Here is a 26,166-nt window from a genome sequence, read left to right on the forward strand (position 1 = left end):
ATGATTGGCCACCTGATGCTTATGGTGAGTTCCAGTCTGCAGATGTGGGGGTTTGGCAGAAGAGCTTGCAGTTTATATCTCTCTCCCTGGGTTAATCAGGGTACTTAGTTGAAGGTGGCTCTCCGAAGCCTTGGGGAGGAAATAAAACTTCCTTAAAGACTTGGAGGCAGCAGAAAGCAGGAGGTTCATTCTGGGCAAGATGCAGCTAATGGGAAAAGTTGTCTTGGGGGGCAAGGAGGGGGTGCTCGCTAGAAGCCACAACCTTTTGTTGAGAAACTGCACAGATTGTGTTGTGTCAGAGGGGAAGCAAAGGAACTTTAATGGGTTCCACAAATATATCCTATTTTCTGCAAAAGGGCTGAAACTGCAGAGCATTGTGTATAGTAAGGCGAGGCAGCATTGGGTGTGGGGTTGTGTCAGTGGACTGTGTATAGTAAGGTGCTCTGGGTGCAGACCAGAATAACAAGAATTTCAGTTGTTTATTACGAGATACTAAATGCCTTGTGCTGGAGGGCGCCTGTGTAGTTTGTGGATGCTGGGAGATGTAGTTTAACAACAAATGGAGGGACTGAAAATGTTGTAAATTGCAAATCTGGTACGGAAATGCCTTCCCTGCATGAAAATACCCAAAACTACCAGCTTGAACTGTTGAAAATAAATACACATGAAAATATGTTTATGTAGAGCATAAACAGAACACAAATATGTACCAGTGATGCCCAGCGGTGGCCCTTTATATTGCCCTATCGGCCAATAGTCAGAGGAGAGTGAGAAAAATGCTACACAGCTGAACTGAGTGCGGGGAAACTCCCCTCTGATGAACTCTTTAATTATTGTGCCTCTAGGATCCATGCTGATACCCCTCTTTTTAGTAATTAAGGCCATAATGGATCCTTGTGGCTGCCTGCCCTGATCTTATGACCTGCCTACTGTGTGATCACTGCAATTGCCTGCCACCTGCCCTTGCCTATCTGACTGCCAGTTTATCATTGCAGTTGCCTGCCACCTGCCCTGGCCTATCTGACTGCCAGTTGATCATTGCAATTGCCTGCCACCTCCCCTGGCCTATCTGACTGCCAGTTGATCATTGCAATTGCCTGCCACCTCCCCATGCCTATCTGACTGCCAGCTAGGGTTGCCACCTGTCCAGATTTCACCCGGACAGCCAGCTTTTTTGACTGCTCGGGTGAAAATTAGGAAATTCGGACAGGACATTGATGTGAATGACATGGGGATCAGCCAATCGCTAATCGCCATGTCATCAGTCCCGCCCTTGAGGTCACCCACCCCTGCCCCTCAACATCACCAGCCTGCCTCCGATGTTACTGCCCCCCACATCACCGCCGCCCCCTGCCCGTTTTCACCCCCCCCAAAAAAGGTGGCAACCTTACTGCCAGCTGATCACTGCAATTGCCTGCCACCTGCCCTGGCCTATCTGACTGCCAGCTGATCACTGCTGCATTTAGTGGCTCTTTTTTACCACCAACTTTTTGGGGGCCTACAAAAGCAGTGATAAGTTTGCAGTCTAATAGGTTAGAGCAGGCAATAGCAGTGATTGGTAGACAGGCCAAAAGGTCAGGGCAGGCAGCAACAAGGATCCATTATGGCCTCCACTAACACACTCCCAGCTGGTGAGGGAAAGATATGGGAAAAATGGTGATGTCTAATTGTGAAAGTAATTCATTAAATATCCACTAACTGTATCACATTGACTGTCCTACTTTAAAGGGGATCTAAATCAAAAACATGAACTGACTTTTGCAGTTACATTGAAGGGTTTGTTTTCCTAACTGTTAGTAGGATGCAGAGAGGGATATTCTGAGACAATTTGGAATTGATTTTCATTTTTTATTATTTGTGGTTTATGAATTATTTATCTTTTTATTTGGCAGCTTTCCATTTGGCAGGCATTTTAGCAATCAGGTTGCTAGGGTCCTAATTCCCCTAGCAACCATGCATTGATTTGAATAAGAGACTGGAATATCAATAGGAGAGGCCTGAATAGAAAGATGGGTAAAAATGTAGCAACAACAATAAATGTGTAGCCGCACAGAGTATTTGTTGTTTAAATGTGTGTCAGTAAACCCCATTTGAAAGCTCGAAAGAGTCAACGAAAAAAGCCAAATAATTAAAAAACTATAAAAAATTAATAATTAAGACCAATTGAAAAGTTGTTTCATATTGACGATTCAGAAGAATCAGAGCTAAAAGTTAACTTAAATGTGAACGACCCTTTAACATTTCTTTGTTTCAGAGATATTAGCACTTTGAGACTGTTAATACCAGGCTTTTGGCTCTCTCTGACCCCAAGGGTTAACGGACTATTCATATGCAGAGACAGGGCCACTCTATTTGTATAGGGTCAGCGTGTTGTAACCTTCACAGACTTCAATGTGTTCTGAACTGAATCAGTGACCTAGCGGCCAAGAGTCTGTATTTCCCCATCTAGCTAAAACAAACACAGGCGACTGGGTTCATACTGTTCTTATAAAGGGGAGCTTTGTAGGCACAGTTATAGCAAATTTCTGTTTGACCCTTTATGTGCCAGGGAAAGTAGAATCAGTGCTCACATGCCGCCAGCACTGAGATTCAATTTGATCCGTCCTGCATTGTGTTTTTCTTGCCACACAACACATGGAAAGAGCAAAGTGGTCTGGCACACAAGGGGTTAAATCCTGACATTATTTCAAATGTTGGTAGATTGAGAAATAGTTGAAGTCAGAGATAAAAACAGCAGTCAGATTAGCAGATCTGAGGGGTACCAGGAATTCCCAGTGCCAGTGTGACTGGAGTGCCTTGAAAATAAAAATATTTGTGTGCTTGCGTAGGATAGTGTAATAAATAAGATCTCTAACAGCAGTCCTTGCTTGCTTTATGGCTGAGATTCTAGCTATCTGTATAACAGAGCCTTCTGTCCCAGTGGCTGCACAGATCCTATCTGATCCCCATTATAAGCAGCAGTCCTGTCCTGCTTTATGGCAGCTGAGATTCTAGCTATCTGTATAACAGAACATTCTGTCCCAGTGGCTGCACAGATCCTATCTGATCCCCATTGTAAGCAGCAGTACTGCCCTGCTTTATGGCAGCTGAGATTCTAGCTATCTGTATAACAGAGCATTCTGTCCCAGTGGCTGCACAGATCCTATCTGATCCCCATTGTAAGCAGCAGTCCTGTCCTGCTTTATGGCAGCTGAGATTCTAGCTATCTGTATAACAGAACATTCTGTCCCAGTGGCTGCACAGATCCTATCTGATCCCCATTGTAAGCAGCAGTCCTGTCCTGCTTTATGGCAGCTGCGATTCTAGCTATCTGTATAACAGAGCATTCTGTCCTAGTGGCTGCACAGATCCTATCTGATCCCCATTGTAAGCAGCAGTCCTGTCCTGCTTTATGGCAGCTGAGATTCTAGCTATCTGTATAACAGAACATTCTGTCCCAGTGGCTGCACAGATCCTATCTGATCCCCATTGTAAGCAGCAGTCCTGTCCTGCTTTATGGCAGCTGAGATTCTAGCTATCTGTATAACAGAGCATTCTGTCCCAGTGGCTGCACAGATCCTATCTGATCCCCATTGTAAGCAGCAGTCCTGTCCTGCTTTATGGCAGCTGAGATTCTAGCTATCTGTATAACAGAGCATTCTGTCCCAGTGGCTGCACAGATCCTATCTGATCCCCATTGTAAGCAGCAGTCCTGTCCTGCTTTATGGCAGCTGAGATTCTAGCTATCTGTATAACAGAACATTCTGTCCCAGTGGCTGCACAGATACTAGTGATTGAGATAAAAAAGCTCAGCAAGGAAATAGAAATGTTTTCAGTAATGATGAAATCTCCCAAGTTATTACTGAGGGTACAGCACGTCTTTGAGGTCCTCCAAGCCAGCATTTTGTGGTTGTACAGGACACTGGGGGACTTATAAGAGGTCTGTCTACATTAGCATTTAGTTTCTTGGGAGACTTCCAGTAACAGGAAATTGCCCAACTCCACTGAGCAACTTTTTTGGTTTGAGTTCAGGTTTTTAAATGCCAGTTTATTGGCTTCTGCTCCATGGAAATGTCCATGTTGTGCCCCTGCCCAGCCTAGATCCTAATAATCTGTCCTTATGTTCTCATGACTGTGTGCTGCTGTGCTTGCCTGACATTGCACCACCAGGGATTTACCTTCACTAAAGAGGAGACAGAAGCCTTTAATTAATCCTCATACTTCATTGTAGAAGGTGCCTATAATTATGCAAATTGTATAAAAACCCACATACCCAGAGCCTACGTTGAACTTGCAGGTATGTTAGGTATGTGCATCTTCTTTTGTTACAAAACATCCTCATGTTTTGGCAGTGAAGTCACTTTGTCATTTCAGGTTTAGAACGTCACAGAGCTTGTTTGGTCAGGTTGACTTTGAGTGTCTGTTTGGCCACTTATGACACCCGTTCAGGACCAGATTGGGTTTAACATGTTTAGGTATTTGGCCCAAGATCAGAGCATGACAAAGGTGCGTGCAGTCACATGCATTATCCTAGTTCTGGAGCATGGGGATAACTGCCAACCGGTTGCTGGTTCCCTACCTTCAGATTCTTTCAGATTCTCATTCATGCAGGTCATGGTATATCTGTAGAAATAAGTCAAATCAACTTGAATTGCTGTGTTTTTTCTTGAAAACATTTCATCAGTCACCCAACTGGCTTTCTCAATTCAGTTATCTACCCCTATGTCATATTTTTATTCCCCCTTTTCATATTTCTTCTTCCCACTTCATTTTAGTCTCCCCTCATCTTCTTCCTCCTTTACTTGCCTAGAGCCTGGTGGATGATGATGGTAGAGGTAGAGCAGGACCTCCAGCTGTTGGTGCAAAAGAAAAAGGCTTCGAATAATGAGAAACCCACTGATGTTTGGACTTAATGGGGGTTCTTCCCTTGGGCTAAAACACAATGAATTACTATTAAAGGCTAGAGGTTTGGTTTAAGGCTTGGGGGGCAACACTGGAGTGAAACCATTGCTGAAAAACAGGATGGTATGACATTTTGAGCTTAAATGTGGATGGTTGGATTGCAGTTCTCTCGGCACAAGGATGTCAGTGGCCAATGGCATTCCTCAAGCAAATTAAAACCAAATGTAGGGACATTGTAATCCCTGCCCTACTAAACCCAGGCAAGCCCCAGATCTGCTCAAAACCCACCCACTTTCTGCTTAGGCCCAACCTTTTTGTGATCTTACACTGTCCATAAATTTAAAGATCTACTCGTTTGGCAGGGTCACCAAACAAGCAGAACTTTTACTGATATGCCCACCATGAGGGTGATATTGGGTTGATTGGGGTCCCACCTAAATTTGGACCACTGGGGAGGTATGCAATCACATGTCTGGTGTTTAGGATCCAGACACTTCTCCAGTTGATGCCCCTGTTCTGCCAGAGTGGGACTGAGTATTGTGATATCACCTAAAGTATTTCATGGTTTCCTACTCAAGGTTGTGCTTGGGGTGCGGTTGCCTTGGGCTCTATTTGTCTTCATCTAGGCCAGTGATCCCCAACCAGTAGCTCGTGAGCAACATGTTGCTCTCCAACCTCTTGGATGTTGCTCTCAGGGTCCTCAAAGCAGGGGCTTATTTTCGAATTTCAGGCTTGGAAGCGAGTTTTAATTTCATAAAAACTAAGTATAGTGCCAAGTAGAGCCTCTTGTAGGCTGCCATTCCACATAGGAGCTACCAAAAAGCCTTTCTGTGCACTCAACCCAATAGCAAAGGGTAGGAAAATGGATTCATCCACAGTTATATCCTATGAAATACCATTTCATTGTTTATTTTTACAAGTTAAATCTTTGTAGTCAGGCAGGATAATCCTTGATATGCTTGAAAGAATAAAGGAATGCAAATTTAATAACCCAAAACGAGATGTTTATGTAGTGCTGCCAATTCCTGTTTCTGTAGGAAATGAGAGAGAGCAGACAGTAACCCTTCCAACACTTTCCTCTTGTCTCTGTCCCTATATATTAGGTACCTATCTAGTGTTACCAATCCCTATTTCTGTAGGGAAATGAGAGAGCAGACAGTAACCCTTCCAACACTTTCCTCTTGTCTCTATATATTAGGTACCTATCTAGTGTTACCAATCCCTATTTCTGTAGGGAAATGAGAGAGAGCAGACAGTAACCCTTCCAACACTTTCCTCTTGTCTCTATATATTAGGTACCTATCTAGTGCTACCAATCCCTATTTCTGTAGGGAAATGAGAGAGAGCAGACAGTAACCCTTCCAACACTTTCCTCTTGTCTCTATATATTAGGTACCTATCTAGTGTTACCAATCCCTATTTCTGTAGGGAAATGAGAGAGAGCAGACAGTAACCCTTCCAACACTTTCCTCTTGTCTCTATATATTAGGTACCTATCTAGTGTTACCAATCCCTATTTCTGTAGGGAAATGAGAGAGAGCAGACAGTAACCCTTCCAACACTTTCCTCTTGTCTCTATATATTAGGTACCTATCTAGTGCTACCAATCCCTATTTCTGTAGGGAAATGAGAGAGAGAGAGCAGGTAATAATCCCAGTGTTGGACTGGACCACTGGGATACCAGGAAAACTCCCGGTGGGTCCAGGTGTCAGTGGCCCCTCATGCTGCTAAATATTTGGCCTATTTCATGGCCATTCCCTATTTCTATGAGAACAAATAGACTAAATAGATGGAATAATAGATTATAGTATGTAAAGAAACTAGGGGAATAGAGGTTGAGTGAGGAGATGAAGAATAATAGTACTGAGACTACTAAGGTTTTTGGGCGGACCCTTGGCCTAAGGCTTTTCGGTGGGCCCCTGGTGTCCCAGTCCAACACGGAATAACGTTCCAGTTTTTTCCAGCTACATTTATTACACAGGCTGCAAAGCACAAATATTCACAGAATATCCAAATTTGCTGAATTGGGTCTCCTCTGTAATGATCTGATGGGGTTTGTTCACAAATAAGAACTAATTATATGTGGCATGCCACTCTATGAAAAAAAAATGGAATTTTTAGATTTTGTAACTCATTAAGAAGGAGGAATTTTTGCATCATATGGAGGGGGTCTCTCATCATTGGTGACAACATAGGGCTGTTAGTAGTCAGACTACACAGTGAACAGATTCACCTGCAAATACAACAAATACAGAAACCTTGTTGCAGTCAATGCAAATGTTGAAGATAAAGTTCTTATTCGACTGCTTTGATATTTTTGCCGTTATCGGGCTTCTCTTTAGTCTGCAAAATAAAGTGTTCTCCCCATGCTGACTGTGTATAAAATTAGTTTTTTCCTTTCTATCAAATAAATAAGAAAAAAAATGAACAATTCTCATCCGCATCGGTCTGACTCTGATGGGAATATGTGTTGCCTCTATGGGGACAACTGTGGCACCTGGAGGAATATGAGCACAAAAAGCCAAACTTGTTTATAGAAGATACATTTAAACGACAGTCAAAGGAGATCCGGTATCTGGTATGAGATTGTGTCGGGCCGTGGTTGTTTTATCTCCCTCACTTGATATTTTGGTGGTTAGAGTTGCGCCTCGGTGCTTCAGTCGGTGGAGCGCAGCCTGTGTGACTCACACTGAGATGTGACATGTGTGTGTTGTGGTTGATCTTATCTGGATGACTGCTTTATAATGTCAAGTGCACACCCCGTGGGACCAATCACCCCCTTCCAAAAACCCATTCAAATTCTATAGGTAAAACTCAGGAACCAACATAGAAATGGTTCGATTATTTATATTCACATGATAAATACCAACAATAACAGCAGACCATAAATATTGTTTTTAACCATTTTAATCATAACCTGCCTAAATTGTAACCACTCCCCCATTATGGCAGACTTTCTGCACCCGCAGAAGTAGAGGTGAGTGATCTGATCAGATACACGAGGCCCCTTTGGTTTTTTATAAGGTAACAGGATTGTTCAACTTTCATTTAACTGTAGTATGATATAGAGAGGGATATTTGCAACTGGTTTTCATTCTTTATTATTTGTGGTTTTTGAGTTATTTGGCTTTTTATTCAGCAGCTCTCCAGTTTGCAATTTCAGCAATCGGGTTGCTAGGGTTGCAATTCCCCTAACAACCATGCATTGAATTGAATAAGAGACTGGGATATGAATAGGAGAGGCCTGAATAGAAAGATGATTAATACAAAGTAGCAATAACAATATAACATTGTAGCCTTACAGAGTATTTGTTTTTTTAGATGAGGTCAGTGACCCCCCATTGGAAAGCTTGGAAGAGTCAAAATAAGATGGATAATAATTTAAAAACTATACAAAATACAATGAAGACCAACTTAAAAATTTCTTAGAATAAGCTATTCTATAACATACAAAAATGTAACTTAAAGGTAAACCAGCCCATTAAAGAAACACTGGGGCTCATTTATTAACACTGGGCAAATTTGCCCATGGGCAGTTACCTATAGCAACCAATCAGTGATTAGCTTTTTGAAGCCAGCTGCAAGTAGAACAATGAATGCAGCAATTTGATTAGTTGCCATGGGTTACTGCCCATGGGCAAATTTGTCCAGTGTTGATAAATGACCCCCCACTGTCATCCTTGTATAGTTACATACTGTAGGATCTGAGGTTACTTTTGTTGCAAAGGTCCTAGTGGAATCCATACATTTCAGTGGTCCAAGTTTAGAAGACCCCAAAGCTACTATATTTGTAACTTAGCACTTTTCCAACTCATGACTATAAGTCAGGGAAACACTGCTTGAATCTTTCAGTGTCTTGATTGAAGTCAATAAAGAAAAGGGCATTTCAGGGACTATAGCTTCAGGACATACACTGGACGAATAGGAATATTGTGCTTTGGTTGCTCAAGGTCCAGTGATCAAACATCTGATTGGTTGCTTATGGTTACCAGACATGGAGCAAACTGTGCACTTGTTTACTCCAGGTGTTGCAAAGTGTCAGTCTAACAGAGACTAACCTAAACCTGCATGGTCTACTGAGGTAGTAGAAATGCTACACCTTATGTTTTTGGTTTCTGTACCAGCCCAATGCCACCTCAGTCCTTGATCAGTTAAGATCTTTGTATCTAAAGCTTGGCTTCTCATCAGCAGCCTAGAGCACACTGAGCATGTGCAGTGCCACCGACACTCACAGGATGGCCTAACAAGATCCAAGACGGGGACAACTTTAAAGGCCTGGATAATTACTGTCATAGGACTCTGGGACCTCTGGGCTGGTTTAGTATGTTCAGTATACAGCATCTCTTGCCATGTTCTTTTGTTAGGCTTTACTTCTCCTTTAAAAGCACTTCCATTGAACAGAACAAACAGTGTATTTCCTTTAAACACTGAACTATTCTTCTCTTTCCACTCGGGGGCATCAGTGGCTTGGAATGGACATTAGTTGTATACGTGACCATCCTGTTAACCACCAAGGTGAGAAATTTCACTTTTGCAATATTAGTCACGGGAAACACTGACTCCACCGTGGTGTCGATAACGTGATTAACCCCTTGCCCACACAACATTTTTTAAGCATCTGTAGCAACTGCTCTTGGGGTGAACCACAAATGCCACAGAACAAGGTAGAATTGGCTCTGCATTCACGTAATAGGGACCACACACGGAATCCAGATTCTGCGCTGTGAGTTAGTGATCCCCCAAAATGCACCGGATTCTTCAATGCTTCTTCATGATTTAGAACCTTGAACATGTGGGTAAATTAATGCATGAAAAATGTATTTAGAAATTAAATCTTACATGAAAAAAAAATAGCTAGACGTGGGCACTTGATCATCATTATTACTATAAGATATTAAAGAGACAAGATTACAATCCTGGTACAATGTATTTATAAATATGCCTTTAAGAGTAGTGCCAACACAGGTAAATTGGGTTAATATATTTGCACAAAGGGTTCAAATGATAGAAGAAGGGATCCTAATCTGAAAGCATCTGACTCATGTCTCATTTGATTCTCTCTCTCTCTCTCTCTCTCTCTCTCTCTCTCTCTCTCTCTCTCTCTCTCTCTCTTTCTCTCTCTCTCTCTCTCTCTCTCTCTCTCTCTCTCTCACTATATATATATATATATATATATATATATATATATATATATATATATATATATATATATTGAATGATATACCCCCCCCACTGTAATTCATAAATATATAATGAGACTTCTAATATCTTTATAGGTTTTAGTAGTACGGTACTTAGTATATTATATAATTTACAGCTTTCAGGGGCCCAGTGAGAATCTGCAAGGAAAGGAGGGTCCCTTGTATCTGTAACCATATCTCGACCTCTATTCTGTTCTTTCTTTCCACTCTCTCTGTTTCCCCTCTCCTTGTTCTCCTCCCATGTCTCCATACCTTTCTCCTTTATCTCCTCCATGCCTTCAAAGCTTCCCCCTTGTTCTCCTCCCATGTCTCTATTACCCTCACATGTATATTGTATCCTTTGTCTTCCCCTTCTTCTCCTTCCATGTCTCAATATCCTTCCACTTGATATCTTCCCATGTCTTTCTCTTCCACTTGTTCTCCTCCTGTCTCCTTAATCTCCTCCCATGCCTTCAGTGCTTCCCCTTGTTTTCCTCCCATGTCTCTATTACCCTCATATGTATCCTTTCTCTTCCCCTTGTTCTCCTCCCATGTCTCTATTACCCTCATATGTATCCTTTCTCTTCCCCTTGTTCTCCTCCCATGTCTCTATTACCCTCATATGTGTCCTTTCTCTTCCCCTTGTTCTCCTCCCATGTCTCTATTACCCTCATATGTGTCCTTTCTCTTCCCCTTGTTCTCCTCCCATGTCTCTATTACCCCCATATGTATCCTTTATCTTCCCCTTGTTCTCCTCCCATGTCTCTATTACTCTCATATGTATCCTTTCTCTTCCCCTTGTTCTCCTCCCATGTCTCCATATCTTCCCACTTGATATCTTCCCATGTCTTTCTCTTCCCCTAGTTCTGCTACCCTTCTCCTTTATATCTCCATCCTCCCATTCTCCTCCCATTTTTCCATTATTTTCCACTTGATCTCCTCCCATGTCTCCAGAGCAAGTAGCCATAGGAGGCGAAGTGATGGACAGCAGGTGGTTAGGTTGATTAGTGTTATACACATTACATATAAATTCATACACAATGCTCTGTGATGTCACACATTAATTCATTTAATGAGGATAAAAAAAATAGATAGAGTTGCAAATTATGTTACCGCCTGTCAGGTTCTATGCAATTTTCCGAAGGCACTACTCATAGTGGGTGTCCCTTTTTCAAGGGTCTCGAGGTTGGCTAATAATTCTGTTCAAGGGGGAAATGATTAAAGGAAAAACGGGTCGATAATAAGCAGCACTCACAAGTTTCCTGTCTGTGTTATTACATCCCAGCCAAGGGAACCCAGGGGGAAGGGGAGAGAAATTGGCCGGATTTACAGGAAAGAGAAAGCAGAAGAAACATTTCCTGAGCTGCAGAACGTGACACAATCACTACAGGGGGTGTATGAGAAACGTTTTGGGACGGTGACTTCTGCTTTATGTACAACAGATTTATGTTCTTCACATTTCAAAGTGATTTTAGCTATTCATTTTTCAAATAAACACTGATCATGATCAGGCTGGACCACCATCTTCTGAACTTGAGAGATGTTCTGAAGAAACTTTTATTGAGGCAATCAACCAAACAAGTTTGGAGTGCAAAACCGATGTGATAGTTTGGCCCATGGGTTCCTTCACCATCATTATGGCTGTACTAATACACAAAGGCACTGTGTAACAATATCTGTAAACAGAAGAGACATTTCTGAAAATAGTCATGGGGGGCCGCAGGGGGAGAGTGGGGCAGGGCAAGGTGCAAAGTGTAAAGGGCGCATTTTCCATTGCCCCGAATGCAAGTGCAAGAGTAGTAAAGTGCACAAAAATGTATTCCTTCGGGCTCATGCACTTACCTGCTGTGCTTGGGGCAATTGTTTCTGCAGTCTGCACTGGGCACCTTAACAACCTGGCAAAAGTGCAATCAGGTGCAAGGCAGCCCAGTGCTTATGCCACAGGCAAGTATAAAGGCCAGGCTTAATGCATTCTTTTAATTGTCTATATGGTCACTGTTATTAACTGGCTACTGTTTATATCCCACCGACTCCACTGATGTGTAACCAGAATTGTATTATAATAACCCATAAAATCTGTAAAACTCTTTAGATGTGGGGGTAACTGAGATCAGGGAAAGTTTTGTTTCTAGAGGATGATCCTCCTTTCTATATGTCTTCATGGGGCACATGGATCTCCAAGTCTTTTGATTGTGGGAGTTACACAATTATACAATAGACTTGAAGAATTAACCTGCTCGCATATCTAATTTCCTTATCATTCCTGTATAATGAGATGACTAAGCCTGGGTTTGTCAAGTGCAAGGACTTGTCCCGTGCCCCACGGCTCCCACTCCCTCTGCACTTACACTCCCAAAGTTTGTGAGAATACTGTGTATGGTTTTAATGGAATATTTCCTGGTGCAAAATAGATTCCACTCTATGTCACATATAGGACAAGAGGTGTTACTATAAAGCAGGACTATAGAACTATAGAAGCAGACCCAGCAGCTGCTGTGAGGCTCAGGAACTATAGGAGGCCCAGTGGGGCAATGGCGGATAACTATGTTCAATATATGTTTATTAAGAATTTCTTCATCCCCAATATTTAGGAGCCCTAAAATGATTTCACTCTGTGGCCCAGTAACTTCTAGTTCCACCACTGGTAAGGACTGAGACACACATACCTTACTACTTGTGGAGGCAATAAAAACACTCCTATATTCTCCCCTGATCTCTCCCAGATCACTTATAGATATCATTTGAGATTATTATGGACCCTGGGCAACCTGAGGCTCTTACTAATCAAGGGCATGGAAAGCAATTTGGGGCAAGAGGTGGCATTTCAAATGGCATATGAAGTAATGGTGGGGATCAAGACACACAAGACCAGGGATTCCCAACCTTTTTTTGTTACCCGTGAGCAACATTCTGATATAAATAGAGCTAGGGAGCAACACAAGCATGAAAAAATGTTCAGGGGTGCTAAATAAGTGTTGCAATTGGCCATTTGGTAGCCACTATGTGAACAGGCAGCCTACATGAGGTTCTGTTTGGCAGTACACCTGGTATTTATACAACCAATCTTGCCTCAAAGCCTGGAATTCAAAACAAAGCTTCTGTTTTTAGGCCACAACATCCAAGAAGTTGCTGAACAACATATTGCTCCTGAGACACTGGTATTTGATCACTGCTGTAGTCCATATCCCTAATTCTGCACAGACATTTGCATAGTTCCTTGTATTTAATATAGCATCTGTTATTGTTACTGGGATAACTCCATGTGTTGCAATCTCAGGGTACAGGGGGTAGAGGGGTAGAATCCAACATGGCATTAAAGGGTAACAAGACTCTGCCCTGACTGACACTCACCTGAACGGATACTGAAATTCTGAAATCTGTTCTCATTAGTCATTAGCATTGTTGCATGTTCCCACTCTTCCCTCGGGATACGCTACTCCCGGCAGCCCCCACCCCGTGACCCTCACCGTATTATGATTTATTTATATTCTGGGAAAACAAATTCCTGTAGAAACTTCCATTGACTTCATGTTTATTTGCCTGTATATTTCCCCATTACATGGGTGAAGATGTTGCTGCCAGAGATCCACTTTTCATACAGTTGTAAATTTTGTAGAACGTGTTATGGGCTTATTGGCTGTGACTTTAACGAACTGTAGCCTCTATATATAATAATATTAGTACACATAACTTCAATAAGGGCAGAGATTTTCAAAATGTATTTTTAAATACCAAGGTCAGTGCTATTGACTGATCCGTCTGTAGTCCAACACTTTGCCTCATGTTCCATTAACTGTATTTATAGAGCAGCTTTTATTGGCATGTTAGTGGTTTAGCTCATCCTCGTGCTATTGAGCTTAATTGGCCCAGGGCCCGGTATTACTCAAACCAAATATTCCAAATCCAGTTGCAATGCCATCCATTCATTCGATGAGAAAGTCAGAGCTCGGATTAATACATAATATTTCAGTTTCTTAAAGACACACTGGCAACCTGCACACAACTGACCCTTGCCCTAATTGAGTATCATTGGTGCCCTGTTTGGGGATTGACAACAAGGATTGTACCTTTGTCATTAAAATGTTTAAGATCATTGCAATATGTGTAGATGCATCCATAGTGCCCACATCAAACCCAATACAAGATTTATACAATTAGAGCATTCAAGCTGCAAGGTTGGATTTATTATTAGTGGAAGCAGCCATAATTGCTCATCCAAAGACTTTCATAAAACAAAGCCCCCACCCCCCACAGTGACCCAACCAGAAGTATAAATGTTGTAACCATTGCTTGTCTTTGCACATCAATAAACGTCATCCAAAACAAAGACATAGTCTTTGCCCTCCAGACCACAATCCTTCAAAGACTCAAGTGGGTAAACCCCACCTTCACAGTGTCTCTAAAATCCAAGTCTTCACATCTCAACAAATTGTCCATTTTTCTCCATGCAGGTGTTATGGCTCGGGGTTATTCCCAGCTATTCTATCGACGTCCCATTACCAGCAGCAATACTGGTCAAAGGAGAACCTGTGGGAATTACATCACTTCTGAATCGACAGAGAAGGTCCCACCTGGAGAATGTCACAGAAGAGGAGAAGTGTGCGGATGATGAATACAAACACCCAGAGCTGAATCATTGCTGCAAGAAGTGTTTGGCAGGTGAGTGACTCCTTGGAGAAGAGATGGAAAGACCTCTTGCTCATTAGGTGACTATCCTTTACTGGACACAATGTGTTAAGACCATGAATGCAATGTTCAGGTCTTGATGGCTCTTTATCCTTTAAACTAGATGGTAGCAGGGTTATTCAGCATCATTATCATCATGTTAATTTAAAGGATAAGTAAACCTTTAAAATAAGTGAATGTAAAACTGACGAGGGGGCTATTCTTAGCACTTTTGCAATGTTCTTCTGCTTAGGAACGATTTGAAGAAGGTTTCTAATTGTTTTCCTAAGCAGAAGAACATCAGAGCAGCCTCTTTCTTTCTCCTGACAACTTCCTTGACTACTTTGTGGTCAGAATGGTGGGAAAATGACCAGCAGGTGGCGCTGTTGGAACAAATTTCATCCATATTAACAGCATATGTATCCCTTAATATCTTGGAATTAAAAGAAAATAAATAATGAATGTAAATTGCGAAAGTTCTTAGAATAACACTCTCATCTATTTTACATTCACTTGTTTTAAAGGTTTAGTTATCCTTTAAATTCTCAGATCTATCAGTGTATGATCAGTTAATGCTGTTTCCAGAAAGAATTAAGTATTGTTAACAAGAATCCTAAGTACCATTCCAGAATGGGCTTGGAACATACCCTCAATCAACGTTCTAAAATATGTATTAATACCAGAGAGATGTGTAGAATGAGCTTCCTGCCTCTGGTTAATGAAAGGAAGGTTCATCTTCTTAGGTTTCCCGTCAGTCAAGTTGTGGCTTTTACTGTAATCCTGATACAGCTTTTCTGTGGCTGAGAGCAGCCTTGCCATCTCATCCTTTTCAAATCAAACACCTACAAAGGCAACATGTTGCAGGGCTGCACAATGCATTGGTTTCTATATTTGTGTAGCACACAGCACTTATGTGAAGTGCTTAGTTATTAGAGCAGGTCCATGTGTTGAGTTATTTTTGGCAGCCCAAGCTATAAAAGGACCGAGAACATCTGTTACTGTAGTGCTATTTACATAACAGCTCTAAGGCTTCAACCAAATCTGTCACCTAATTGCTGTGGGACTTTTATCATAATGCGTCCTATTTTATACTGGGATTGTACTAATAGAACTTGCTCCCAGTGCCAAAAAGCTAAATGACAGCATATAATCTACAGATGGAGCAAAGTGTATCTAGAATGTAGACATTGAGCTACAATATGTCCCACCATACCACTTCCTTTAAATAGGTCATTATTTGTCATCTTGGTAATTTCCCCTCTGTGTAAATAAATCCATCTTACCCCAGTACTGTTTAGGGATGTAGCGAACTGTTCGCCCGCGAACTAGTTCGCGCGAACTTCGACCGTTCGCGTCCGCCAGATGTTCGCGAACGTTTGGGAACGTTTGCATTTTGAGTTCGCGTTCGATTCGAATACAAATCGTTCGACCATTCGACCATTCGAATTCCTTCGACCGCTAAAAATCGAACGATTTCCATTCGTTCGAAGGATTGTAAGCATTCGATCGAATGAAAATCCTTCAATCGAATGACTTCGATCGTTCGATTCGAATGAAAATCTTTCGATCGAACGATTAAATCCTTCGATCGTTCGATTCGAACGATTTCAGCGGGTGTTCGAAGTTCGCGAACTGTCCGCGAACGTTTGCATTTTTTGCCGGTGTTCGCAAACGGCGTTCGCGAACACCAAATCGGCAGTTCGCTACATCCCTAGTACTGTTCTCTTTCCTGTGCTGGGCAATGGGGACATTCCGGTCCAGAGGCAAAGATGAATGAAGTGGGACGCCCTATTAATCCAGTTGAGTACAGGAAAGAGAACAAAACCAAAACAGGGATGCAGGAAAAGGATTTTGGTACCTGTGTAGTTTGGGTGATTACATTAATGTATCCTAGGGAGGACTATTGTGGGGCTTTAGTAGTGGGCACAGTATCCATTCTAGTTGGAGCATCTCAATATTTCTCTTGGAGCCAGAACATGACTCTTGATGGCTTTGGGTGTCTCCAGACCAGAGGTGAATACATACAGTCTTGGACTTCAGAAGAACATGACAGTGATGGTGTTGGTGTAGACTACCATACACTAATCATTGAATGCACAGAGAGCACCCATGGGAATAATCTTCTGTGGGAGTTGAGGGACAGTAAGACATAACCCATAAACCTGTGGCATTTTCCCTGTTCTTTAACAACAGTATAACCCCTTCATCTGTTAACACAGGGATCTACCTTTTAATGTCCATGGCTTATGTTAAAAGTTATAAGAGGACATCGTGACAAGGCTTGGAACCAAAATAACTCTGGATTTATTCCCAATGTATGATGGATCTTGCCTTTTACAGCGGGTGTAACAGCAGTTAATATTGTGTAAAGCAAAATATTTACATGTTCCTAGCTATCACAACCATTCATCCTACATCAAAGAACTGCGGTTAGGGCATAGTAACCATCACCTTAATTTAGGCATGGGCATGCTCCTTACAGTTAAAGGTAAACTGTCATATCAAAAATAAATATCAAAGGTTCATCAGATCTGAGACTGGTTCAAATTGGTTTCACAAGTTCCCCATAGTCACCATTGTGTTTTGAAAAACTTTTCACAGATTGTCGCCTTGGATGACTGAGAATTCAGAGCAGACTCCCCAAGCTAGGATAAGCGATGGAATAGAATGATTGATGCCTGGTCAGAGCTGGAGAACCCTTGGTGGCATGTTTGTCAAAGAGTGAATTTAGAGTCTGCCAGAGTGAATTCCCAACACTCTCTGTTCATTTCTATGGGATTTTTAGGGGACTTTATCAAATGGTGCACTCTCTCTGTTTGTTACAGGTTTCTATAGGACAGTGCATTGTCCTGAAAAGAACCAAGTAACACAGTGTCGTCCTTGCAGAACTGGCACCTTTACTGAGGTATCCAACAGCATAACAAGGTGCAGAAGGTGCTCTCCATGCACTTCCCGTGAGTATGACCGGATCATATTTCTGCCTGTTCAAAGCAAATAAATGGAGTCTTACTAGAGGTTATTGTTAGCATTGCTGCCCGACTGATAATGTGAGATGTTGGTATGATGTATGCAGTATCAGTCATTTAGGGGCTGTTTTCCCCAGAGAAGGCAAGTAGTTACATAAATCAGACTTAATGTGAGTCCTGGGAAGTCAATGGATTCTAACATTAGCAAGTTCTGCTCTCCTCCAAGGAGTTATTTTTTTTTATGTAGAGCAATAATATGGCTTTTATTTTAGGGGTGTTTCGAGTTTACATTAGCAAGCCCAACTTAATGTAGTATTGCACCTATACAAAGCTTCCAGTTTAAAGTACGCCCACACCGTAATAATCTCATTGCACAGATCCATTTGAATTGAAGTATTGACTTATCTTAAAGGAGAAGGAATGGCATATTCATTTGGGGTGCCAAAAGTTAGGTACCCCCAAGTGATTGTATATATTTACCTGACACCCCTTGTCGGCGCTCCTATCAGCAGAAAACTGCACCGGTCCGGGGGTTCTTCTAGCGAGCACCAAAGAGCAATCGGCTTCCTTCTTTGCGTGGGTGATCATGCACAGTAGTGAGAAGAAAAGCCGAACTTCAACAAAGAAGTTGGTTATGTCGTTCTACTGTGCATGTGTCTGCCCCGGGAAATTTGAAGAAGAAGGGAGCCGATCGCACCATGGTGCTCACTGGAAGAAACCCTGGACCGGTGCAGTTGTCTCCTGATAGGAGCACCGGCCCAGGGTGTCAGATAAGTAGATACAATCACTTGGGGGCACCTAACGTTTGGCACCCCCAAGTAAATATGTCTTTCCTTCTCCTTTAAAAAGCACTCCATGTGGTAACTTCACACTCACCTGTTATACAATAACTTTACATGACCAACCTATTAGGCCTTATCTTATTTACATGCATGGTTTTGTTGCAGAACATGGGCATGTGATTGTAAAGAATTGCACCCAGGATAAGGATACTGTGTGTGGATGTCATCCGGGTCAGTTCCAATTCAAGGTTGCCAGTACTTTCATATGCAAGAACTGCAGCCACTGCTTGAATGGAACTGTGAGTGTCCCATGTAAGTAACATTCACTCTCTTTATGTGTTCCTTCTTATCTCTGGGACTTCATTCTTAATGGAGCACTGCCCTCAAAATCTCCTGTGTCTCTGTTGTAGGGTGCGATACATCAACCTTGTAGATAAGGTTTTGATTAGGTAAGGTTTAGCCTAAATTGTTCTAGTTTGTCAAATGGGATTGATGGGAGCCATGATTTAAAAATGTAAAAAAGATGTATTTATGCCCTTTATCTATCTGTAGCTGCATATATGGCCAAAAGTATGTGCAGACCTGCCTGTCTACTGTCTTATTCCCAAACCAAGGGAGATTAATATGCAGTTTTCCATCCATTTGCTGCTATAACTATACTTACTCTTCTGGGAAGGTTCCCACTTGATGTTGGAACATTGCTGGTGGGATTTGCTTCCATTTAGCCACAAGAGCATTAGTGAGGTTGAGCGCTGGTGGTGGGTATCAGACCTAGTTCACAGTCAGGGTTCCAGGGCATCCCAAAATTGTCCGAATGGGTTAATCGATTCTGTTTGGACCTTACTTTGTGCACAGACTGATTACCTTGCTGAAAGTGAAGGGACCTTCTTGAACTATTAACACAATGTAGGAAGCATGGAATTGTCATTGCAAGGTATAGTGCCACCTTGTTTTAAATAGTCAATCTCAACAATTAGAAGGGGTATCCACCACATCCACTTATAGTGTAAGTACTCTAAGTCTAATCCATGGCTAATATCGCTACATTCAGTTACTATTCCGACCCTATGTAAGGAGTTTTTGAGTTGGTTTGGCACAGAAGCAGAAAACAAAGCAAGGAGTCAGTAGTAGAACTAGGTATTGCAGACTGCACCATGTTAGTACAACCAAAACTGACCCCAAATTACTGGGTATTCTATTACCTCCAATTTCTGACCTCATGAGTGCAGACTCTCTTTTCAGGCTGACATATTCTGTCTTTTTTATCTGGGGCAGGTAACGGTTACAATGACACTATCTGCACATGTCACTTTGGGTTTTACTTTGATCGAGGAAGCAGGAAATGCCTTTCTTGTGATATGTGAGTATAAATGTGTAACCTTGAGCTTGTGGTCAAAAACATGTAGATTAACTGTTCTTGACAGCGACACCTTTCTGCTACAGAAGCTCTTTCCAGATGTTGCAAATGTTCCTCTAGATTAGTGATCCCCAGCAAGAGGCTCTTGAGCAACACTTTGCTCTCCAACCCCTTGGGGGTGCTTATTTTTAAATTCCAGGCTTGGATGCAAGTTCTGGTTGCATAAAAAAAAAACAGGTGTCACACAGATCCTCTTGTAGGCTGCCAGTCCACAAAGGGCTACCAATTGCCAATTACATCCCATATTTTGTACCACTAAGAACTTTTTGCATGATCATGTTGCTCTCCAACCTTTTTTAATTTAAATGTTGCTCATGCGTAAAAAAGATTGGAGACCCCTTCATACAAGGTACAACAGAAGAAGGTAATCAGGAATCAGGAGTTGTAGGGTGTTTCATTGACACAGAAGATACAATTATTCTAAGGCCACTATGGCAAACCCTACCTGTGGTTGATTGCAACTCTCAATACCCCCCAAACACTGAGCTGAGTGAGCTCTTCTTTATGGAGAAAATGGCCAGAGGAAAGTGAGACCCTTTTTGTTCCATGACTTCTATTATTCTTGGACAGGGCCAAAATAAACACATCTGTGGAGTTTTCATGTATAATTTTTTGTGGTTTGATGAAACAGGGAGCAGACAAATTAGTCTGAAGAGATATAATGTATCCCATATTGACATTTGGTTTCTGCAGACTTTCATGCAACACAAACAAGACTTTGTCCCATTCAACATACCAGTCATGTGACTCTAGTGGGGGAATTAATTAATTAAAGTGCTGAACACAGAAAATATATCAGATGTACAGACTGCCTGCTGTAAGGGTAGTGGGTGGGGAACTCTGTGGGGAAACGAAGGGGAAGTACCCGGCAGTTGCATCTTCACTACATCTTCTGTAGCTGGCCAAATCTTTCATGGCAATTCTGTATTTGTTGAATCCACTAAGTATTCAAAGCAACCAGTTGTTTGATTGAGTTACTGGACCTTGCTAAAATCTACTTTTATCTCTCCTTGTAAGAGCACAGCGAGACCACTACCATAGAGTGGACCCTAATTTTGCAGATCATGCCCCCTTTAAATGACTATAATTGTATACAATACCCCTTTAAACCATGATTTGGAACAGGAAAACAGGGTGGTTGTAGAGGTAGAAGCAAGCAGAAAGTGGTCCATCTTACCTCATTTTAATAGGATCTACTCATTTGGCTCTAAACCCTCTCTAAGTAACTTTTAAAGCTGTAGCAGCACATTGCACTGTATTCTTACCATTTATCATTTGTTATTAGATGCAACGATCCAACCTGTCGGCAGCACTGTCCTCCTGCATCAGGGCTTGTAAATCCACCTCAAGGTATGTCTTCTGGAACGTCTCATTTGGGTGCCGTGCTTTTCCTCTACTACACAGGGCACTGCTGAATTTGCAAATTTGAACTGACCGGAAATAAACATGGAAAAATGACCTTCATAAATGGTCCACTGTGTACCGGGTTTTTAACTGCTTTGATTTGAGGGAGAAACCTGGAATTTCTACCATGGTTAATATGACAGTAGCTCCAGTAGCTTCTTTAGAATCAACAGGCATCATTAATTACAGCCGAATGTCACGTAGCACAACTATATGGAACTACAAAGAAAGTGCTTGAACACAAAAACATTTTAAGGAGACTGAAATCTATAGATAAAAGACAGTAGCCCATAGAGAGTGCACAGTTAAAGCCAGGTCTGGGCTGATATAAACTTCCCATGCTCAGTGATCCCGAGCAGGAGAAGATTAAGCTACAGAAGATGTTGCCCATCAACCCCACTGCACTGCTCTGCTTTGTTTAGGTGATGAAAATAGTGTAGTATCTATGGCTTTTCTTGTTCTCTAATGAATGGCATCAATACCCCAGGGGCAGATTTATCAAGGGTCAAATTGAAAATTTGAATTTCCAAATTTTTTTTTTATCGCCAAATTCGATTTTTGAGATTTATCATATTCTGACCCATTTAGAACTCGAATTCGACTATTGGCCACCTAAAACCTACTGAATTGCTGTTTTAGTCAATGGGAGACGTCCAGGCATCAATTTGAAGTTGTTTGCAGGATCCTGACATTTGAGTTTTTTTCGGAGAATAAATTCGAATCAAATTTTGATTGATCGAATTTCGAGTTTATGGGAGTTTTAAAAAATTCTCATGAATCTGCCCCAAGGTGTCAATATACCATAGCCCTTTGTAGGTTACAAATCAAGCCTACATCTGTAAATGCATGTGTGTTACATAGCAGGTTCTCTACTTTGTGTTGTACTGACTTACCCTTTGTGGCCTTCTCAAGGCTGAGTTTAGTGCCCTTTGTGTTCCAGAAAACCATTACTGGCTGTATGCGTTGCTGGGACTCCTATCTGTCATATGTTTGGCTGGTGTAACACTTTTCATCGTTCGCAGTAATTTGAAGAAGTGCATTTGGAATACTTACAAGGTGCCACCACCAAGTAACATGACAGGTAAATTATTTGTGCATGTTCACTTTTGTAAATTAGTTTTTCTACCAGAGTCTTATTTGCTCCCATTTATCATATCATAAGTGCAAATACACCTACAGAGAATTATCTAGTGAGTGGCGCGATAGAAACATTTCCTTCCAAACTGATGCTGATGTGCATGTAGATATTGAGGCCTATGAGCATTCAAATTGCTACAGTGAGAAAGAGACAGCAAGAAAATTTAAAAAATATCCAAAAGTTCCCCATCTGCAGGACTATCACTTTTTCAAGTTCAGGTCTCACCCTCAAGTTCAAAAGAACTCTAAAAGCATCTTTAAGACCTCTGCCCATTTCGATAATGGACCATCTACAGCCACTTTGTACATGATCCCTCATCCCTTTCTGTTACATAGAAGTAGCTCCCAAGATCCACGGGCCTTAGTCAATATATCTCACGTGTTGCAAAAAGTTGACTACATTGTTGTCAATCTTCCAATTTACATAGTGTTCACCTTTAAGTTAATGTTTACTATGTTATAAAGTGGCCAATTCTTTTTGATTGTCTTCATTTTTATAGTTTTTGAATTATTTGCTTTCCACTATTGACTTGATCTGTGATGCTACAATTTGTTATTGGTACTTACCTGTCTATGCAGATCCCCTTCTATTTATTTGATAATGTGGACCCTAGCGACCAGATAGCTGCTGAAATTCCAACAACAAAAAGAAAAAGCTAAACAATTCATAAAACACAAATAATAGAAAATGAAGAACAATTGCAAATTGTCTCAGAATAACGCTCTCTACATTATAATTTAGGGTGCAGATGAACAACCCTTTAATATCAAGTACATTAAAGCTTTAGTAACTGGAATTTCTTTTATCTTTGCTGTGATAATGTTTTCATACTACATGAGCCATAACTTTCCTTCCTCTTACAGACTCCATTTTTTTTTATTGTAGATCCAAAGTCTCAAAGTGAATCTCCATTGGTGAGTAATCTACTTGTGTCTTCCATATTGTTTTATGGATTTAGGTTGTATCTATGTAACTATCAAGGGGGTACAAGAGGTACAAATGTAGATGCCAAAGCATTGTATGTGCCCCCCAAAAATAATGAAATACAGGTAGGGGATCCTTTATCCGGAAACCCGTTATCCAGAAAGTTAAGAATTAAGGAAAGTCCCACTCCCTCTATTAGAATGAAATAATTAAATTTTTAAAAAATTATTTTCTTTTTCTCTGTAATAAAAAAACAGTATCTTGTACTTGATCCAAACTAAGATATAATTAATCCTTATTGGAAGCAAAACCAACCTATTGGGTTTATTTAATGTTTACATGATCTTCTAGTAGATTTAAGGTATGAAGATCCAAATTACAGAAAACCCCAGATACCGAGCATTCTGGATAAGTCCCATACTCGTAGTACTGCTCAAGGGGTCCCAATGAACTTTGTATAACACTCCTGATGGTAGCCCTGCTGATAGATATTCAATCTTTATTTCTACCTTCTACTTCATATAAACAACCATGATCTTTCAGTAATTCCTTGACAATTGCTGGGGTCAGTCAGTCAGAGCAGCTGAAATCTGTCAGTGACTCACAGCATGTGCGTATGTTACTTTCAGCTAGAAAAGAGTTAGGTTGAGGAACTCACAATAAACAATTAAACATAAAAATAAAAAAAGAAAATATAGAAGTGAATATATGAAGTATAGTGGATTTATTTTTTAATGGTGATGCTTATAATCATCTTCGGGCAGCCTGATGATGGGAGCCCTAGCTGCTGATTACAGACTAAAGTGGCAGGATCTAATATTACATGCTTTTTATTTATAGCTTAATAAAACCGAGGGCTCCGAGCCGGTGAATTCGATATCAGGAAACATAATCCATATGGGGGAGTGTGTGCAGGTGACTGAGGGGGCTCTCTGTAAGTCGCTCCCATTGCCTGATGTCACTCAAGAAACTCGCCACCAGTGTTTTCAGGGTAAGTGGATAGAATTGTAGATCTTTTTCAGAGACAGAATTAAGTAGAATTATACAGGGAGGAATTTTAAAAGGAAAATAAAAGGATATTTAGCGAAGGTGTATATGGATTGGTCATAGAGGAGGAGTCACATGGAAGGCAAGGGTAAGTTAATAGAAGGGTAAAATAAGGGAACAAGAGGAGTTCCAATCAATCAATAGGAGCAGGTAGAAAATAAATAAATAAATAAATAAATATATATATATAAGGAAACATTTAAATAGATCTTTTCACCCATGGGACTCAAAGCAAGCAATAGAGCCATTATACACACAATAAATATACTGGGACACCTGGAGACTTGTCCAAGGTCACAAGAAGTTGCCACAGGGAATCAAACCAGGGTCTCTAGCATGAGGTCCAACATCAAAGGCTGATCACTTAAAGGGGTGGTTCACCTTTACATTAACTTTTAGTATGTTATACAATGGCCAGTTCTAAGCAACTTTTTAATTGGTCTTTATTTTTTATTTTCCATAGTTTCTTCTTCAGACTCTTTGCAGCTTTCAAATGGGGGTCACTGACCCCATTTAAAAACAAAGGCTTTGTAAGGCTACAGATTTATTATTATTATTACTACTTGCAAATTGCCTCAGAATATCACTCTCTATATCATACTAACAGTTAATTTAAAGGTGAACAACCCCTTTAACCTTTAGGTCATGTTGGTGATACAGTGAGTGGTTAAATGAGCTCAAAGACGTCATTAACATGGTGTTTTATTCATAAGGCAGTAGAAGAAGTTCTAGGAATGAATTATAGCAGGCAACAGGAGTAGGAAGAGTAACACAGTAGTAGAGATTATGGGTAAGGATTACATGAGGCAATACAATGAGTTAGGGGGAGGAATCATATGAGGCAATAGAAGGCATTATACGAAAGCACTATTTGAGTCAAAAGGAGGATTTATTAGGGGGAGATATATGAGGTAGTTATGAGTAGGCCATGGATTCTAATATTTTCTCATTTGATATGGTCAACAAATAAACAGAGGATGATGGGCCACATGGGATTAATCCAGCCTCTACATCAAATGGAGGCTCTGTGCAGACCCATTGAGAGAGGCCCAATTGTGTTTGGTCAATAAAATATCAGACAGGGAATCCCTCATTCTGGCCCCTACATGGGCCAATAAGCTTTAGACTTGGTCAGGAGTTGTCAGGCAATATTGGACCATATGTGACCACATTTATACGGATAAGGGTAATTACTGTCGCTTATTAAGTACCGTCTCCTAATGAAACTCATTTTTGTTTTTTTTGCCTGTAGATCCAGTGGAACTTTACACACTAGTTGACAGCATCCCTATGCCCCGCTGGAAGGAGTTTGCCAGGCGTCTGGGCCTCAGTGATAATGACATTGAGAGATCGGAAACAGATAACCGGCGCTACAGGGATGCGCAATACGACATGCTTCTGACTTGGAAGGAAAGGGTGGGACGCTGTGGTGCAAAAAGAGATGCAGTTTGCAAAGTCTTGAGGGAAATGGAATTAGCGGCATGTATAGAAAAAATCCAGGACTGTCTCTAGTTGTCAGTGTTTGTGTGACGCCATCAGAAACTCTATATCATTGACTCTGTCATAGGACTTCAGCCACCGCCTCATCTGTAGTTCTGCACTGCTGAAAGGTGCTTCTGCTTTGTACAGTATTTCAGATCTCCGTTTGTATATTGTCATTTTGAACCTATTTGATTTTGTTTTTTTTCTTGCCAACTCTGTATTTTAAAAATTTCAAGTGGAATTAGGAGCTACTTTACCTTTACCTTCTTCAAAAAAGACC

At 41.1% G+C, this 26,166-nt stretch overlaps 1 protein-coding gene across 1 annotated transcript; it reads left to right on the forward strand.

Annotated features, from left to right (window-relative positions):
• Window positions 1-25,916, forward strand: tnfrsf1a.S (TNF receptor superfamily member 1A S homeolog). The gene is made up of 10 exons (NM_001114779.1): window positions 1-24; window positions 14,513-14,720; window positions 17,552-17,680; window positions 18,640-18,786; window positions 19,750-19,834; window positions 21,177-21,241; window positions 22,236-22,376; window positions 23,319-23,347; window positions 24,198-24,348; window positions 25,657-25,916. The coding sequence occupies exons 1-10, from the start codon at window positions 1-3 to the stop codon at window positions 25,914-25,916; spliced, it is 1,239 nt and encodes a 412-aa protein (NP_001108251.1).
• The last annotated feature ends 250 nt before the right edge of the window (window positions 25,917-26,166 follow it).

The sequence above is a fragment of the Xenopus laevis genome, chromosome 7S (assembly GCF_017654675.1).
Source record: "Xenopus laevis strain J_2021 chromosome 7S, Xenopus_laevis_v10.1, whole genome shotgun sequence".
NCBI lineage: Eukaryota > Metazoa > Chordata > Amphibia > Anura > Pipidae > Xenopus > Xenopus laevis.